The sequence below is a fragment of the Ctenocephalides felis genome, unplaced genomic scaffold (assembly GCF_003426905.1).
Source record: "Ctenocephalides felis isolate EL2017-DRISC unplaced genomic scaffold, ASM342690v1 CF-g0.4_SCAFFOLD_03570, whole genome shotgun sequence".
NCBI classification, from domain to species: Eukaryota; Metazoa; Arthropoda; class Insecta; order Siphonaptera; family Pulicidae; genus Ctenocephalides; species Ctenocephalides felis.
This window is the reverse complement of record NW_020539724.1, coordinates 5,954,829-5,975,005: the sequence shown is the minus strand read 5'-3', so window position 1 is coordinate 5,975,005 and position 20,177 is coordinate 5,954,829. Positions and strand designations below refer to the sequence as shown.

The 20,177-nt window shown below is 28.3% G+C and overlaps 1 protein-coding gene across 10 annotated transcripts in view; it reads left to right on the top strand.

Annotated features, from left to right (window-relative positions):
• Positions 1-16,579, top strand: part of LOC113383763 (protein tramtrack, beta isoform-like) — a 170,632-nt gene extending 154,053 nt beyond the window's left edge. For 9 of the 10 annotated variants that reach the window (XM_026622022.1, XM_026622018.1, XM_026622017.1 and 6 more), the window contains 8 exons: positions 19-450; positions 547-793; positions 872-1,134; positions 1,307-1,399; positions 13,159-13,553; positions 13,623-13,915; positions 14,066-14,343; positions 16,223-16,579. In XM_026622022.1, coding sequence (XP_026477807.1) covers positions 19-450; positions 547-793; positions 872-1,134; positions 1,307-1,399; positions 13,159-13,553; positions 13,623-13,915; positions 14,066-14,343; positions 16,223-16,441 — 2,220 coding nt within the window. In that variant the 3' untranslated portion in view covers positions 16,442-16,579. Of the gene's footprint in view, positions 1-18; positions 451-546; positions 794-871; positions 1,135-1,306; positions 1,400-4,861; positions 5,376-5,499; positions 5,775-13,158; positions 13,554-13,622; positions 13,916-14,065; positions 14,344-16,222 lie in introns of those variants that run through there. The other variant, XM_026622024.1, reaches the window with a different exon arrangement.
• Positions 16,580-20,177: the final 3,598 nt, after the last annotated feature.

Below are 20,177 nucleotides of genomic sequence, written 5' to 3'. Positions count from 1 at the left end.
TTTTATTTCTCTTTCCAGGTTAAAGGTCTAGCCGAAATGACGAACTTGAACGCCGCGACCACAACCTCAAACTCCTCCTCAACGATTTCAGCGCCTATGATGCACGATGCTCCCTCCGAAAGTGTGCAGACTCACCAGATTGCCCCAATTCCCGGAGTTTCTTCAAACAGCACAACTAACAACATCAGCGCTTCGACGTCTATTTCCTCAACAATCACAAGACACCAGAATAATACAACAACGGCAATTAATCAGTTAGGGCCTATTCTTGGTTCGACCAGTACAAATAGCACGAACACAAATAGTAGTCAAATTAACCAACAAATGCCAGTGAGTGGCTCGACACTTCATCAGCCTAACGAAAGTAGCCAGACGTCCAGGATCTCCATAGACACTCTAACCAGACATGACCGGAAACAGAATAATCATCATGCAGACATTTCAGATACGGTAATTTATTTTAGTCCTCTAATTTTATTTTACAATTTCAAATCTTCTGATGTTTTGAAATATTTGATGCATTTTTTTATCTATTATTATTTTCAGTCGATCAAAAGGCATACGAACAACATAACCGAGCAGTCTTATACCCCACCACCACGATTGGAACAATCACCCCTGTCATTAATCAGAGCAAAGCCTCCCGAAACGGCGACATGTACGCCCATGGCCTGTGATGATACTGATGATGACGAAACACCTGCAACCCTTGGAAAATCAATTAATAACAATAATACTTCTAGTAATGCTACATCTACGCCATTGGTCAAGCATTCTAACTGTACAGATGTCGGTAAGTAAAAATCAACTCTTAAATAATTTTGTAATATCAACTTTTATCAATGTTTTAACTGTTTTTACTTTATATTAGGTTTGAATATGAGTATATCTTCGTCCTCGGAGCATTCAACTCGTATCGGTGTTGCTAGTAGCCAAGTTGCTGCTGCTTCTCTTGCGACGAGTATGCCTCTTTTATCATCTTCTGCAGGAGGAGGTCCACCTTTGCCGCAGGCAGCACCACCGCCTTCGACAAGCGTACCTCTTCCATCGCCTCCACAACCTCCGCAAAGAGAAGCACCTCCAGATCCATTACCTGGCCCATCGGGTCTTCCACCTGTTCAGCAAGTACCTCTGGTAAGATAATAGAAACTGCATAGATGCAAAAATTGTTAATTAGTAATTATTCTGCTTCCAAATTTTAAATTAGCCTGATGATTCCCACAGTTTATAATATTGAAAAACTATGTTATAATAACATTTAGTATTACTAATTTTGCAATTATTATATATAAAACTTTACTTATAGTCTCTGAAGAAAGAAGTAGACTGGGAAAGAGCTGTCGAGGAAATCAAGGCTGAATCTTCTTCTGCTGAATATCTTAGGCATGCCCATGACCAGGTTAGTGCATTATTTATCTATTTATAATTTATTATCCATTGTCGTTATTATTCATAAAACATGAAATAAATATTGTTGCCATTGATGTAATTCAATTGATTACCATCATGGTAATTACAATTATTATATTGCTGACAAAATTGGATATTGTATTATATGAAATGATCTCGTTATGATGCAGGTGGTAAAGTAATATAAAGCAATAATATTTTTGTAGATATTTATCGGCAGCACTTTCAAAATTTTAATGAGTTTTTTAGTGGTAGGTATTTTTAAATAAATATCGATATCCGGTCAATTTAATAAATAACATCGTACTGCTGTTGATTACTTTTTAATTAAAAAAATATGATTTTAATATTTTGGGGCAATTATAAAAATACGATAAATTGTGATACAATTTTTGGAATATGAATATTGAAATACAGTTTTGAAAACCGAAGCTTAATTTGCTCATTTTTCTTTATTGGAATTAGTTACATATATTCAAAATTATTTCTTAGGTACAAAATAAATAATAATGTCAGCGTTAATTGGTTAATTAAGATAGTTCATTCTTGATATAAAAACTTCTAATTGTTAAGAACATTGGCTAGCACAAAGCAGGATTAATCTCAACTTCGGCCAGCTTGATATCAAGTCGTATTAAATTTTCTTATAAAGATAGAGATCTCAAATATTATGTCAATTAAAAATTATGAGAATTGCTGCTTCTTGTGTAAGCTCACTCTATTAGATATACATATTTAATATATAAGGTCTTGACATAAAATAGAAGAGCGGTTGACCACTGGGTTGCTTTTTTGAGAAAAATACTAGATTAGGAAGTAGATAGCAAAGTCAGCTCATAGAACACATAGTACTGATCGCAGGCAATTTCAAAATAGGTTTCTCCTGAATGAAGGAAAATTAAATTAAAAAAAAACATGAAAATTAAGCATGATTATAAGGCATTATACGCTCTGAATATTGTCTTATCCTTTTGCTTCCGATACATGATTTTTATCGGTCGTGAATAATTTGAAATGGATCGCGTGCCAATTTCGGTCACCTGTTCTGGTCCTTCTTCTTGTACCTTCAGGTCAGGATTAGATTTTAAAAATATTAGTATTTTTTAATGCGATTGAACCACCAGGGACCGGATACAAAATACGTCTCAACGATAAAGCTCTTTTTTTTTCAAATTTATTATTCAAACTAAACTAAAAACTCAAAATAATATTTTGTTAAGTGCATCTATTATTAAACTTTTTAAGTACAACTATTATTTAACTCAAAATAATATTTTTTTGAGTGCATCTATTGTTATTATTATCATTACTATTATTATTTTATTAAAACGTTTTAAAAATTTTATTAAAAGTTTTTTTTAACCGAAAATTGACATGATCTCTTCAATACTAAGGTGTCGAAGATTTGAATTGTTTTAGTAAATCTTAAGTAGGTTCAGATTCGTCGCTAACGTAAGATTTGTTGTATAGATTGCAAACAAAGTTATATCGGTTTGTGACGTGCATGTTGAGAATATAACTAATATATTAATTATTAAAATACAGCCCTGTATCCTCCTGAAAATGAATTTCGGACACTTTATGTTCGCGATTTTATATATTCGATGCTCGATCGAGCTGTTAGCAATAATTGATAATGTCAAATTACATCGAACGGCCGCTACGCCTCGTTCTTTTCGACGATAAGCATCGTCACAGTATAATTGAAGACATCCAGGTGGGATTTTGTTACATTTTAAATTCAGATAATGGCAATAAGACAATTATGAAAGTGTATCAAACGGAAGTTATACAAGCAGATGATTTGTTATCAAAAGATATAAGAAAAAATCAACGGTCGAGTTTAGGTCAATCGCAGTTTAATACAAGACATTTTTATTAGCATTTTTTTTATATTATACAATTTTGATGAAACCTTTCAGTTCATGGTCTTAACGAACATTCTGAAATGTTATGGATCTACAAATAGTTGTTTAATTATAAAAATTCATTAACCATGGACTGACTAAGTCAAAATTGTAAACTCTTTTTTTTCTGGTTTACTATAGCTTTTACTTTTCCAATCCTAATTATTCCTAAAGTCTTCGCAATTATTTTCAGAATTAATATTTTTTTCTTATGTATTCTTCTTATGAATTAGTTCCATAAAATAATACGTTTGCGGTTCTTTATAATGAACCTATAATTCAGAAATATTATTTTAAATGAATTTAATCAGATCTTGAATAATTATTTAAATTGTGTTCCACCTTTTCGTCGCAATTAAATTAAACTGAGCCAAAATTGTGCTTTTCGATTGTATATTCTGGTCACGGTCACGAAGACGCCTGGTGTACCTTAAACCAACAGTTGTCTTGAGGGGAGATTTTTGATTTTGCGTGATCAAACATACTTGAGGTTTTATGACAACATCGGACAGGCCAATTCCAGTTTTTAAATACGTTTGAATATATTTCAAAGACTGCTTCCTTGGGGACATTAATTTTTTGCCGTTGTTCAAGTTTTTTTAATCATTAGCTTGAATAATGTATGTATAATATATTATGTTTTGAATCTTTTGTTATGATGCTGATAGCACAATACTTGAAAGATTTATTAGGCATTCTATATAATATCTGTTATGCAAAAACGTTGGCATTTTAAGAATTTGTAGATAGATTTAGTGATGAATCTATTATTGATTAGATGTATTTGAGTCCTGCTGATGTTGTGAAGTTCGTAAGTATTGTTTATTTTACAGTGGTTTTTAGAATGTAGTAATTCACATTTTAAGTAATGTTTGTGTCAGTTACAAAATGATTTTTTGAAAAGTGTAAATTACCTCTCTTTTTGTGCGTGTATTACTATTTGATTGAGTTATTAATCCTTTATCACAAGATAACGACCGATCGAGAGAAAGAAGATTTAATGATTATTTTCATTGTTATGATTTCTTGCAAAGAAGAGATACACACAATCTAATAATTAAGTTCCAGAACATAAAACAAATATTATTTGAATGAATCATCCACGCATGATTCCAATTTCTTCATCATCCACTCATTGCAGTCATGCCAAACAAAAAACGAGCGTCAACTTCTTTAAACATTTTTTGAGAATTTTGTTTGTAGAAAATTCTTCTCTCGGTCGAGAGACTATCCAAAATTGTTATGCAAGCAGAGATATTAAATTTATTATCATAGATCAACAAATTTGGGTGTTTTGTTATTGTGTCGATTATCTGCACTTTTTGTAAAAAGAATATATTTTTGAACATCGCGAATCGATACACTTTTATTAGATGCACGTTTCCTCACACTTGAGACTGTTATATTTTTGGTATTAGCTGCAGATGTATTGTAATAAAGTCCGTCAAATCTAAAATCTCTTCCATAATAGAAACTAAAGTTTTTTTTCAAAAACAAATAATCACATACAAGAAGTTGATGGTCTTGTTTTTGTTTGGTTGCAGGAGTCGGATGACAGTTCTTCGCCACGACTATACTCGTGCGGTTATTGCGGCGCGGCGTTTCCTCATCAGAGCAAATTGACGCGGCATATATTGTCGCATAGTCTAGAGACGCTGAAATACAGAGAGCAGCAGGCTCAGCTCAGGCACACGTTGGCATATTCCCTGGGAGTTGGAGTCTGTGAGCCCCTCAATCTGATGGACCCCAGTTTTGCCAGAAACGCTTCTCTACCAGTAGACGAAAGCAGCAGGCACGAAGGATCAGGATCTATGGAACATTCACACGATGCTCATGATCCTAGTGGATTGGAAATGGATTTTACGACGACTTCGGGATCAGTGGAACAAGCTGGCGGTGTGGTTTTGTGTAAATTTTGTGGAAAGAGTTTTCCGGACGTGTCATCTTTGATTGTACATTTGCCTGTACATACGGGAGACCGTCCGTTTAAATGCGAGTTTTGTGGGAAGGCTTTTAAACTGAGGCATCATATGAAGGACCACTGTAGAGTACATACAGGTCAGTAAATGTAATGGATAACTTAATTACTCTAGAGAAAAATCCTCTAAAACATCTTTTGAAGTTATTAGCATAATTAATTTATTTTTATTAATAACTATTTCTACTATCCCTTTTCGGTTAGGCGAAAGACCTTTTCGTTGTGCACTTTGCGGGAAGACATTTTCGCGTTCGACAATACTCAAAGCCCACGAGAAAACGCACTATCCAAAGTATGTTAGAAAATTTCTGTCGCCGAGTCCAGTGGACAACGATGAAGATAATCCAAACCAATAGGAGCGACTGCCCTGGCCTCCACCCATCTGGTGGACTTGGTAAATGACCAGGGCGCAACGACCAGAAATCATATTCGAAACAACAATTATTTGTAGGACTCTCACTAACTCATTCTATCGTTGGCGCAACTATTGCTGATTGGTTTTGATTCCTAACTTGTGTCTTTGGAAAATAATTTTATCTTTGGCTAGATGCATTTAAAATTACCAAATTAACTTAAGTATGCCTACCATAGCAAAACACCAACATTAGGCTTTTTGCGAATTTTTAAGAAATAGGTAGAGTTCATTGATACTTGATTTTTGATAGTGATTTTTAATACAAATCAGGAATATAATTTCAGTTTTCAAATATATATTTAATTCTTTACAATTTTTATTATTTTACAAAAACACATAGTTGGAATCTCCCAAATTTTTGTTATCAAGAAAAAGGTATGTGATCAGAAAATAAAACGAAGCAGAATTATCAGCGATCATTTTATCAATCACAATGAGCGTTCTGCTTTGTTTTATTTCATCTCTAATAGAATAAATTTTCTTGCAGAAAATTTAATCTTATTAAATCTGATTTTGAGTTGAAGTAATGCGATCTCATTTTTAGTATTCTTTTTGTGTGATTCTTATTAGATTGAGAATATTGCGTGCGCTGGGACATTATTCGAAATACTTTATGTGAGGCATCGGTTCACATAAAATAGAAACATATAGCTGATGTCGTTCAATACATTGTATTATTTATACTGTCTTGAATGCTTTTTATAAACGCATGGTTTCGGATTACAAATCAAACGACTTGTGAGTGGTCTACGTACAACGATTTTCAATGTAGAAAATACTATTCGTGTCGTTTTCTCAAGTTTTGCACTAGAAATGGTAATAGATAATTGATTGAAAATTTAAGGAAAATGCTCATATGTTAAACAAGCCCTGGCATTTATTACAATGTTTTAAAAAAATTGATTAACAATACTATTGAAAATCATCACCCAAAGTAACTGTAATGTGTATATTCTATAGCAACATATTTAAAAAGTAAACCAAATAGGATGTTCTTTCAATAATCTATTATAGCAAATTTTCAAAATTAATAGGACATCTACCGATTAGCAACAGTGTTTTCATAAATCTGGTACATTTGGCTACAATTATCATTTTCATTTTTTCAGTGTTATTCATTAATTGATAACCGGTATTATTTCCTGGAAACCCGTTTTTCAAAATCAACAAACTTAATTTAATAAATAAAAAAATCATTTCAATTATTTTGGATTCACTATGGTTTTATATATTTCACTGGTGTTATTTTACAAAATTTTATTCACAAATTTTCTATCATTAATATTACATTTTTGCTGCAAAATTTGAGAAAATCAATTCAAGCAATAAATATCAATTACTTCACAGCTTTGTTCAACGCTGTCGGATTTTAATGTAATTGAAAACAAGTACAATTTACATTATAAAATAATTATTGTGTAAGTTTGGTGCTGTATTGAATAAAACGAACAACGAAAACAAATTTAGTTCTTAAAAAATATAAGGCAGGCAAATATTGAATGTCGAACCCGAAACTCAATGTACGTGACGAATTATTCGTTCCAAAAGCGAAAAAAATTTTGTATGTAATTTTTAATTATGTATAAATACCACAGGTGCTTATAGTGATATTGAAATGTTATTATATTTGTAATATTGAAAATGTTTCTTAATACTAGCTTACAATTAGTTTAGTAGTGTCTTTAAACATATTAGGGGGCGTAGTCGCCGATTGTTTTTTTTTTAATTAAAACAATAATAATGTAATTAAAAAACAATGGCTGATAAGCGATTATATTTTAAACAATTTATTAGTGATAACACTTTTGGACATTTACGAGATACGATATGGTGATATGTTTTTGGATGTAGGAAGAAGTGAAATGGGTGATATGATTAGAAATAGTGATGGCAAATGGCAAAAAAATCAAGTTGTTTGAGGAACCAATCACAAATTTAATAGGACCAAATTCCCAACTTTCCAACATTGAAAATTTGGACAATTTTTTATTTTAAAGTTCAAGAACTGCTTAAATTTTAAAGACCTTTTAAAGATCAAGTTGGATGTGCAAAATATTTTTCTAATTGTAAATCAAACAATATAGACATATTATGTACATCAGAACGATAGTTAAAATAAAAAAAGTTTTTAACAAGCATCCATCCAGTTGTTCAAAATAAAACCTAAGTTATTTTTAAAATAAATCTTTCATACATTCGGAGTATTAGTTTGACTCTTCTTCAATGATCAAATTTACAAATTATCTAAAAAAAACTCTCACAATGACTAGAAGACTTAAGTTAATGGTTATATTTATCAAAAATAATTATATATTTAATTTGAAAATTAAACTAAAATTAAATTCAACGAAAAACCATGTTGAGTTGTATGAAATAACTGATGAATGGGCTAAAGAAGGATCGAACTGGGTTTCGAAACGTTTGAAAGATTCATTAAATATTTTCTAAACATCTTTTAGTTTTATTTTCATTAACTGGATGGATGCATATTAACAAACTTGCTTTTTTAATCATATATCTTTTATCATTTGAAATATTATTTCAGATTTCAGCCGAGTATTTTTTAATATGACCATTACTCCAATTTGGATTTTTCGCCATTTCCATTCGTGAGAAAATTAAATTGGACGCAGGTAGATTTTCCGAATTAATTCAGTAATAAACGAGCTGTGAATAGGAAAATTTAAGACTGAAGGAAAAGCTTTGTGGCAAAAACTGTATTGAAACATAAATTGTAATTATGTAAAATAAGCACATCTATTTCCAATGCTTATTTTAGAAATTGGTTTTCTCGTTGAGGTTCAACAAGCTAATTATTTCTGGTTTTAGTGGAGAGTTGCTGGCAAAATATACGCATATCTAGGATAATTTATTATCTAAAAAATTTGTATTGGGCTAAAATCTATTTTTGTTTTACAATTCTATCTCTTTTCCTTGATCTCTAAATATTTTTGTGCTGTGTACGCATTTTTACTTTTTGATATTCTTTAGTATTACAAATTATCTAGTGACGATTTCAACAAATAACATGCATGGCGACAAGTTTCGAATAAAAATTTATATAATTCGGCTTTTTTTATTAAAGCCTAGTGATAAAATTCTAAAATTAAGAAATTTGGTCAAATTTATGTGATATGAAAGGGTAGTTTGAAATTGTGTCATTTTCGGCGTAAGTTTATATTTAGGATTTTTATATGGTAAATTTTTTTTGTGAAATTAGACTGTGATATAGTCTGTAAAATTGTGATTTTAGGTCAAGTACTTTGATAAAGTGATGTGGATATTTTTGGATCTCAAAATTTGTGATTTTTTGTGAAATTGATCAATCAAACAAGGTTTGATGATTGGTACATATTTGGTTGTAGGTGGAAATTAAAAATTGGATTTTGATTGTCATTAAAATTAGTTGTAAAAAATCAAGTCGTATAAATTTTGTTTTTGAAGCATCGTCATGCATGTGGATTATTGTTGCATGATATTTTGGCGTAGTATTACATGATCTTATGAAAAATGTCTTATATATCTCTTTTGGATTTGTTAACTTTCCTTATTATTTTTGCTATTTCTATATTTTTCTCAATTTCAATAAATATTTTGGCATTTTTTGGATTGGTGATAGCAATACAGCTAGGAAAGGTCATCCATAGGGTTAATATTTTGTTCCATAAAAATAAAAATTATTGCTGATTGTTGAAATTACTCAATTTATTATGGGTTTATTTTGATTTGTGGATTTTCTAAATACTTCTCGATAATTTTTTTGATGATTGTAAAATGGGCAAAAATATTTCTGTGTATTATTTGCAACAATAGGTCAAATGGAATATAAATTTATGTTTGTTCTTTGGATAACTTATTTTTAATTATGATTTTTGAACTTCTGAACTAAAAGTACTTTTTTTTCTTTAAGACAATTTTTTTAAAGAAATTTATTGGACATTTTGGGGATATGGGATGATGTCACCTTCTTCAAGAACTCTTGATAGTAACTAAAAAAAACATTATGCATTTAAAAGTGCTAGAATTGGAAAATGTTAAGTTATTAAGATGAAAAGAGAATTTGTTCAATTTTATAAGTATATAATAATTTTTCTAATTTGTTATCAATAGTTTGTGAAGAAGGACAAATGTTTTGTCCTTAAGACGAAGACATTTCATATCCCCAAAACGTTCATAAAGTAATTGAAAAAGTTTAAATAAATAAAAATTCTTGAAGAGATTTTTAGTTCATAAATTTAAATCATTTTGTTGCTAGAACGATGTTTTCTTTAAACACGAATATAATTAGTATAAATAAAACTAAACTATAAGAATAACTGAAGCAATATCAACAACTATAAACATGTTTTTTTGCAATTTTTTTTTCCATTAAATCGTAAATAAATCATCAAAAGCACTATTAAATAATACCATATAAAATATAACGAAGCACAAACACGCCCAATTGGCTTGTTTTATATTAATAAAAAATTCAAAACAATGAATAGCAATAAAAAATTATTGATCAATAATTTAATAGCAAAAAGTAACAATATATTAAATATGTACACGTAATTATATACATAGTAATATTTATATATTAGAGACAAGGCGATTGTATATTTGTATTCTAATATTGTTTTTTCTGGATGGAGAATATTCAATTTCGATTTGTTTCCTCGAAGGAAATAGTAATAAATGAAGTAAATAACATTATGCAGAGATATTATATTTACGATTAATATTTTATTAGATACAGAAATTAAAATTAGACGATTAAGGATGTAAGAATGTACATAGCAACGCATTTAATGAAATGTATAAATTAAACAAATATTATTATTGTAAAAGAGTTAAATAATTACAAGAAGCTGGAGATGAGAGTGTTTATATTTATTATATAATGACGAATGTTTGTTGGATATAATCAAGTATAAAAATTTTCATTTCCATAATGGCAGAGTTAGTCAATTTTGTCAAACAATATTATTCGAAAGCGAATTTCGTAATGCAAAATATATTATGGTCAGTTCAGCAAATAATTCAAAACGTTGCACAATTATTTTTCTTTAAATTTTACATAGAAAATGAAAGTTTGTATGTGCACAATTGTTTTGTTTCTATTAAAAACGACACAACGAATATTTTTAGACCCTCGCCGGTATTTTTATTACCCACATTAGACCTAAAATGTAAGAATATAGTATATATATGCTTTATTAATTGCAAAAACAAATTAAAATCGGAGATATGTATATGAAAACTCCGTTTCATATCATTTGTACAGAATATAAAATATGTAATGAAATCATTTGTAAAACACACAAGTAGTGCCTGCCCAATAATGAGAATCCTTGTTAAGTAGCGTATATATTAATATAAAAAAAGAATATTATTGAAATAAAAATACAAGTTTTAAATACAAAACGAAAAATAAGAATAATCATGCTTTATAAAAACAATAGTGAGTAAATACAAGATAGTTGTTGTTCCTTGTTTTCGTTATTACTCAGATCAGTTGGATACAGAAATCATCAATGTCGCTATAGTACATATTTTTATATAGTATATTATTTAAGTATCTAATGTTAATAATTAGAAATATTTATGTTTAAAAGGTGTAAATGTTAAAGTACCATTAACTAAAACTATTGGAACAAAGGGATCATCAAATACTATTTATTTTGGCAGTACATACAGCACTGATACCCTTACCATAATTTTGTCCAATACCTTCAAATTAAATACGATTTTTTATTATTAACTTCCTGAAGTTCCAAATCCAATTTGATAATTTTGTGTTTTTTCGAAGTTTCAAGTCATTCTGAATCCTTCTGTTTGGCAAAGACCAGCCAGGTCAAAAATTGATTATCAAGTTTTATGCTGTTTTAATGAAACTTTGTATGCTGATTGATAGAGCTTCTGGTCGTTATAAATATACTGTAATACTACATGTTTGATAAATTTGTACAAAATTTTAAACAATTCAATAGTTTCTCATTATAATGCTCTACAGCAACTTGGCATAGCTATAAATTATCTCTAATATTGATTTCTTTTGATTCAGTCACACATTTTGGGAAATTCATCCAACTTGTCTTGAGACAAAATACCACTTACACCTAATTCTTAGATGAACTTAGACTAGCAAGGCTATCTATTGCATTTCTGAATGATCCTGATTATCAACAAACATCAACGACAGGAATTTGGCTTCTTATCCTCTCTTAATTAATTTTTATAATTAAACCACTTCTCATAGGCCTATAATATTTTACAATATTCGGTTTTACTATCAACTCTATCACCATGCGAAGTTTCATCAAAATTCCAGACGAGTAAACCTGAGGGTTATCTTGTCAGTTGTCCTTGAAGAATTTTACCCAGTGACCAATTTACACATTTTTTTGATAAATGCTGTAATCCACAATAATCTATTTCCAAAATACATAATACTTGATGATAATTAATTTTATAAAACATCATCATTTGATTCCTATTACTTTCAATTAATGGTTTCTTGACTCATCCATCATTGATGCATTAGGACTTTGCATTATTATGAAATATTATTATTAGCAGACATTGTTAGTTAATAGATATTATGTTAAATGACGTGATATGTTCCTGAATACTATTTTATAATTTAGCAATATTTATAATAATGTTAATATATATATTTAAAAGAACACGTACATGTTTATGAAGTTTGTAGATCGAAAATTATTCGAGAGAGCATGATTTTCGATTGTTTGCAAAGTAACGATTGTGTTTTGGCGAACAGTGAATGAAGATATGTATTTTATTTTATTTTAACCGATTTATAGGAGTTTGGAAGCTAGTGACATTGTTGAAAATTATTAATTGAACTTATATTTTTAATAACAAAACGAAAACTGATTCAATTTTTTGATTAATTGACTGCAATTCATACTTATCAACACAATTTTTCAAATGATACACGCACAAACTATAAAATTTTATTTCTCCTGATCAATAATGTTGCTAGCCTTCGTACTATTACCTTCACGATTGAAGCTGTTATGTTTTCAAAGTCTTGTATTAGTAAAATTTAATTTTCAAAAAAAAAACGATGCAATAAGTAGAGCTTAATAATTACTAGAGTATAAAAATAAATAAATAATTAAAATACACGGTAAATTTGAGTTTTGATTAATATGTAGCTTCAATTATATCCATCTGAACGAAAATATACCAATAATGCTTTTTATTATTTCGACGCTTATTCAAAGAAAAACCAAAATGCATATCATAGCTGTAACAGATACAACTTTGACAAATAAAAATATTGAAAACACTTGAATTTGTTTTGAGAAATCTTCTTCATTTTGGATCAGGCACAAATCAGAAGGGTATGTAGTTGGACAACTATCACACTTTTGATACTCTTTAGAAATACTTTTAATCATTGACTCAGATTCTTGTACTAACATAATTTATTTTTTCAGAGAGACATGGCTTCAAGGTTGATGTCAGTATCGCCGTTCACATTTCCATTCCATCCACCACTGTTTGATCCAGAAGCATCGGCTCGTCTGATGGCTCTTCTGCAGCAACAGCAGTCTTTTGGCTTAGGTCTTCGATTCAATCAACTTTTTGCAGAGGATCTCCTCAAGCACAAGCATGCCACTGAAGAAGCTTTGAGATTAAGACGGAATCTACCAGAGGAAGAAACCCAGGAAGAAAGCGTCAGTGGTGTTAGATGCAATGTCTGCTTCGCTAGTTTTCCATCAGCTTGGCTGTTGGAACAGCATACGGCTTTGCAGCATTTGCAGACAAGTTGCCCTTCTGGAGGAGGAGAGGATAAACCATTTATTTGTGATCAATGTGGACAGAGTTACAGGTATCACATTATCATAATTTCATATCTTTATCTTAAACTTGATACACCAAGTTATAATAATATTTTCAGATATCGGTCAGCTTATGTAAAACACAGGGAGCAAAATCATAGGGCTCGGCTACCTGCTGACAAATTATTCACATGTGATGTTTGCGGAATGCAGTTTAGATATCTCAAGTCATTCAAGAAGCACAGGTTGAATCATGCATTGGAGAGACTACATGGAAAATCAGAAATGTTTGCATCAGGGACTTCTTCTGATAATCAAGTGTCCAGTTCAAACGAAATTACCCCTGCAGCTGGTGAAGGGATCGAAGAAATGTCGGACCAGGATGATACTGTGGATTCTGCGACAGCTTCAGGTATGATAAAAGGCAAATCTTTGAATGTTCATATTTCACAAATTTTGATGATAGAATGATGGTTTATTTAGTAGCACAATTTAACCAATTGTGCTTTAAATATGAATTGATCACTGCGGCTTTCAAAACAATATCTTCTATTTTCCCCAGCAAGTAGTGAATTATCCAAGCAACCTGAGACCAGCGAAGTGGAGCACGATCCAGAGATCGAGATGACACGTGAATCCGTTCCAGAAGTTACCGAAACAGATCCTGTAGTAGAACCGTCCGAAACCAAAAGTAATTCGACATTAACAATGCCCCCAACAGGAATATCTATGGACGCCCATGAAGCATCTTTACTTAACTATCTTAGAGCTGATGCAGTCAGCAGGCAGAGAGAACGGAGATTTGCTTGCCCTTTTTGCGGAAAATGCGTCAGATCAAAGGTAAATAGATTTAGTTATTCATATAATATATATTAGGAAGCAGTCACTGGTAGAAGTTGATAAATTGTATAGATATGTAAGTAGCCCAGCATCTGCACAACCTCTCCTTTTCAAATCTGCTATTTTTTCTTTCAGTGATGTTATACTGAAGATATCCCAAAATATAGGTCTGATTCAGATTTATATGATATACAACTTCTATAACTACAAAAATAAATAAATATCAACAATTTTACATTTATACATTTCGACACTGAAAGGCTTTACATTGAGCAATGATGAATCAGCAGTTTTAAAGAACATTTTTGCCTTTCGTAATTTTTTATATTCTTTGTTATATTTTAATATCATGTAAAATTTAAAAAAAATAGTTTTTTTTAATTTTTTTATTTATTTTTCTTTTCGGTATCTAGTTTTGAAAGACACATTTCAAGTGTCGAAATGTATAAATCCATTTTTTTAATTGGATCAATTAGCTGTATTATACATCAAATATATATATATATATATATATATATATATATAATCATTTTATCATTTCAACCATTCATAACTTAATTATTTTACTATCTATGCTCTGTATTTATTTATAATTTTTAATAATATTATTTATATTATTTTCATCTTAACTTTATTTTTTTATATTATTATTTAATTATATTATTATTATTTCAAAGTAAATAGCAGCCCATTCGTCGAATTAAAAATGTAATAAAAGTATTTAAAAACTTTTATTTATACGTTTCGACACCAGATGCGTGTCATCATTCAGCAACTACAAAAAATTTGAAACATTTTATTAATGATAAAAAAAACAAATATGAAATAATTATAAACATAGAGAAACATTATGCATACCACCAGGACAAAAACACTCAGAAAAATATTTTTAAAAAAATTAAACTTGTAACATATTAGAAAAGGACTGGAAAAATAATAAGATAAAGATAATGAGAATAAAATAAAGGAAAAGGCAAAGGATTGGAAAAATATTGAATAACTACAAAATTAAAAATGTTGAAAAAAGTTGTATTATTTATATTATATATATTATATAATTATATATTATATATATATAATATATTTTAAACAATTTTTAAATAAAAATTGTACGATATTTTTATTAAATATCTGGAATATGTTGTGTTGCAATCTGTGAAAGAAAGTCTTAACATTTATTTACTTATTCGACCTAATTCATAAATACTGTATCTTTCCCTTCATTATTTATCACCCTAAGTTAAATGATAGAGAATTCTAAATTCCTATTTTTTGCATAATTTTATTTATTTATTTATTTGATATAATTTATACATATTGCATTATTTTTTCTTTGAGAATTATTACTCTGAGTTAAATTATTAAGAATTCTAAATACTAGTTCTTAATTCTTTTATTTATTTGCTTAATTTTCTACACTTGACAAAATATACAATTTTTTTTTCAATATTACAAAAATAGTTCTCAGTATTACAAATATTACCAAAATAGTTCTCAGTATTTTATTGATATTATTGACATTTTTTTTAATTTTTTTCTTGCTGTTATATTCACTCTAAGGTGCCGTTCAAGTATTACGTAAGCATTATAGGGGGGCGAGGGGGTTGTTGATTTGCTTATTTTGGATTGACATGGGGGGCAGGGGAGTCTGAATGATGATTACGTCATAGGTAGTATTTTTATTTTTTTACAACAATTGCAAAATGTTTACGTAAGCATGGGAGTAGGGGATAAGAGCTTTGCTTACTTTTGCTGACAAGGGGGGTGGGGGTGGGTAAATAATTGTAATAAATCTGCTTACGTAATACTTGAACAATCCCTAACCAACCAAAATTCTATTATTATTCTTCCCCAATACTAAACAAGTCTATCACCTTAGGAAAATCTGAAACTCCACGTCCGGAAGCACACCGGCGAGCGTCCCTTCGTCTGCCTCTTCTGCGGCCGAGCTTTCGGCGGCAAGAGCGACCTGACCCGTCACCTCCGCATCCACACGGGCGAGAGGCCCTACCACTGCGAGGCCTGCGGGAAATGTTTCGCGAGGGCCGATTATCTATCGAAACATCTCACGACTCATATACACAACGCGCCTCGTTAGGAGCCGAAAATGACCAAGATAAGTAATTAGCTGTGATTGGATAGTAGAACAATGATAGGTATCTCGAATTTTTTAATGATAAGTTTGCTAGGTTTTGTGATTTTTGTTGTAGTTGTTTGTTAACTCTTTTGCTACGAGGGTGTCGACTTTTGCTTTAAGATTTATTAGTCTGAGTTGAATTATTGAGAATTAGAATTCCTATTTTTTCATAATTTTATTCATTTATTTATTTGATATAATTCATAGATACAGTATCTTTTCTTTCAAGATTTATCACTCTGAGATTGAGAATTTTAAATTTATTATTTTTTTATTTTTTTATTTTCTTTATTTATTTGATTTCAAAACTCTAATTAACTGAGTGAAATTATTGAGAACTATAAATTTCTATTTTTTTATTTTATTTATTTATTTATTTGATATAGTTCAAACATACAGTATCTTTTCCTTTAAGATTTATACTTTTTACAGATTTATACATTTTATTTAAGATTATAAATTTTTATTTTTTTATTTATTTATTTGATATATTTCATACATACTAATTTTTTTTCTTCAAGATTTACCACTCTGAGATTGAGATTTTTAAATTCTAATAGTTTTTTTTTTATTTATTTACTTCATAAATTCGACATAATTCATAAATACTGTATCTTTCCTTTCAATATTTATCACCCTAAGTTAAATGATAGAGAATTCTAAATTCCTATTTTTTTTCATAATTTTATTTAGTTATTTTTTATTTGATATTTATATCAAATAAATAAAAAATATCTATGAATTTTCATTGATACAGTATCTTTTTCTTTAAGATTTATCTCTCTGAGTTAAATGATTGAGAATACTAAATTCTTATCTTTTTATTTTTTTTTATTTATTTATTTATTCGATATATAATTCATACATACAGTATCTTTTGCTTGAAGATTTATCACTCTGAGTTAAATGATTGAGACTTATAAATTCTAATAGTTTTTTATTTATTTATTTATATATTTATTCAATATAATTCATACATACTGCATGTTTTCCTTCAAGATTTATCACTCCGAGTTCAATTACTGAGTCTCCTAAATTCTTAATTTTTTATTTGTCTTATTATTTATTAAACTTTTGCTTCAAGATTTATCACTCTGAATTAAATGATTGAGAGTCATAAATTCTAATAGTTTTTTAAATTTTTTATTATTTTATTTATTTGATATAATTCATACATAAAGCATCTCTTCCTTCTAAATTAATCACTCTGAGCTAAATTATTGGCAATTATAAATTTTAATAGTCTTTCATTTATTTATTATCTATTTATTTATTATTATTCGATATAATTCATACATACAGTATATTTTGCCTCAAGATTTATCACTCTGAGTTAAATGATTGAGAACTCTAAATTCTTATATCTTGATTTTTTATTTTTTTATTTATTCGATATATAATTCATATATACACTATCTTTCGCTTCAAGATTTATCACTCTGAGTTAAATGATTGAAAATTATATATTCTTATCTTTTTATTTATTTATTTATCAATATAAAATTCATACATACAGTATCTTTTGCTTCAAAATTTACCACTCTGAGTTAAATTATTGACAATTATAAATTCTAATAGTTTTTTATTTATTTATTTTATATTTATTAACTTATTCGACATAACTCATAAATACTGTATCTTTTCCTTCAATATTTATCACTTAAGAGTTAAATTATTGAGTCTTCTAAATTCTTATTTCTCAATTTTTATATTTATTTATTTATTCGATATATAATTCATACATACAGTATATTTTGCCTCCAGATTTATCACTCTGAGTTAAATGATTGAGAATTCTAAATTCTTATTTCTTAATTTTTATATTTTTTTATTTATTCGATATATAATTCATACATACACTATCTTTCGCTTCAAGATTTATCACTCTGAGTTAAATGATTGAAAATTCTAATCTCCTATTTTTCTATTTCTTTATTTATTTATTTATTCGATATAATTCATACACACTGCATCTTTTCCTTCAAGATTTATCACTGAGAGTTAAATTATTAAGAATTCTTACTTCCTATTTTTTTATTTTTTTTATTATTTATTTATTCGATATAATTCATACATACTGCATCTTTTCCTTCAAGATTTATCACATCGTTATCAGTTTCTTAAATTCTTACTTTTTTATTTTTCTTATTCAATTATTAAACTTTTGCTTCAAGATTTATCACACTGAGTTAAATTATTGAAAATTATAAACTCTGCTTTTTAATTTATTAATTTATTCTATATAATTCATACATACAGCATCTTTTCATTTAAGATTTATCACTCTGAGTTAATTTATTGATAATTTTAAATTCTTATAATTTTTTTATTTTTTGTTTTCTTTATTCATTCATTTATTCAATATAATTATAATTATATAGTATTATATATAATACTTATTGTATCTTTTACTTCAAGATTTATCATTATCCTGAGTTAAATGATTGAGAATTCTAAATTCCTATTCTCATTTATTTTTTTATTTATTTATTCGATATAATTCATACATGACCTTTTTCTCTTCGAGAATTATCAATCTGAGTTGAAAATTACTTCTTAATTCTTAATTTTTCTATAACAAATGATGAGTGATATATTAACTTATCGTAGTATTCAGTTCTTTCTAAATGTATATTGTAGTTTTTAAATATATATTTTTATCATTCATGCTTGTAAAAGTCTTGAAATATCTTGAGTAATAAATATTGGGGTTGCTCCTGCAGAAAGCACTCTCGTAGCAAAAGGGTTAATATGATGATCAATTATAATTATTAACAATATAATAACTACAGATTTGGAATTATTAGTTAGGTATGGATTACATAACCGAATAGATGCAAGATTGGGCTTATTTATATAAATAAAATTTTAATTAATTTACTAAGTATGGCTGATAGTTTTTCTCCCAATATTTTGGAATGATAAATTAAGATATTGATTACTTTCTTATTAAATTATTTAATTAAATCTTTAGAAATTAAATTCTGTATTATTTATATTATTATTATTATTATATATTATTATTATTATTATATATTATTTCAATTATCATTATAATATTTTATCAAAGTTACATGCAACCTTTTATATTTCATTATTGTATAATCTTAATCTGCATCTATTGGGTTAATAATCTGAGAATAAAAGTTCAACATTTTTAAAAATATGTTGAACTTTTATAAATATTAATAATACTTGTAATTCTCTTTAATATAATTTCATATTTTAAAATTTAGTTTAAGTATATCACACTCTACTTTCAGATATTATAGTTTAGAATATAATTTTATAATCAGTATCTTAGGATGATTATTTAATTATTATACTTATTTTTATATATTTGCTTTTCTGAAATATTGATTATAAGAGTAAGAGTGATCAGTTTAAGGTGTGACATAATTTAATGAAAAATAAGAGATAAAGTTGATTATAAAAAATCACATGAAGAATTAATTATGTACATTTGATTGTTGGAGCAAATTGACAGTAATTTACATACAAATTATGTAAATTTTATATAATTATAATAGAAAATTCAAAACGTGTGTCCGATCCTGGTTTAAGACGTATACACACATTGTCCTATGCACTAGTGTCTTATCAAATTGTTCGCTTTTCGTCTATTGAAAGTCTATGGTAATAATTATAATTACATGCTCTGATAATATTCGAAAGAAGCAAATAAATTTAGCTCGTG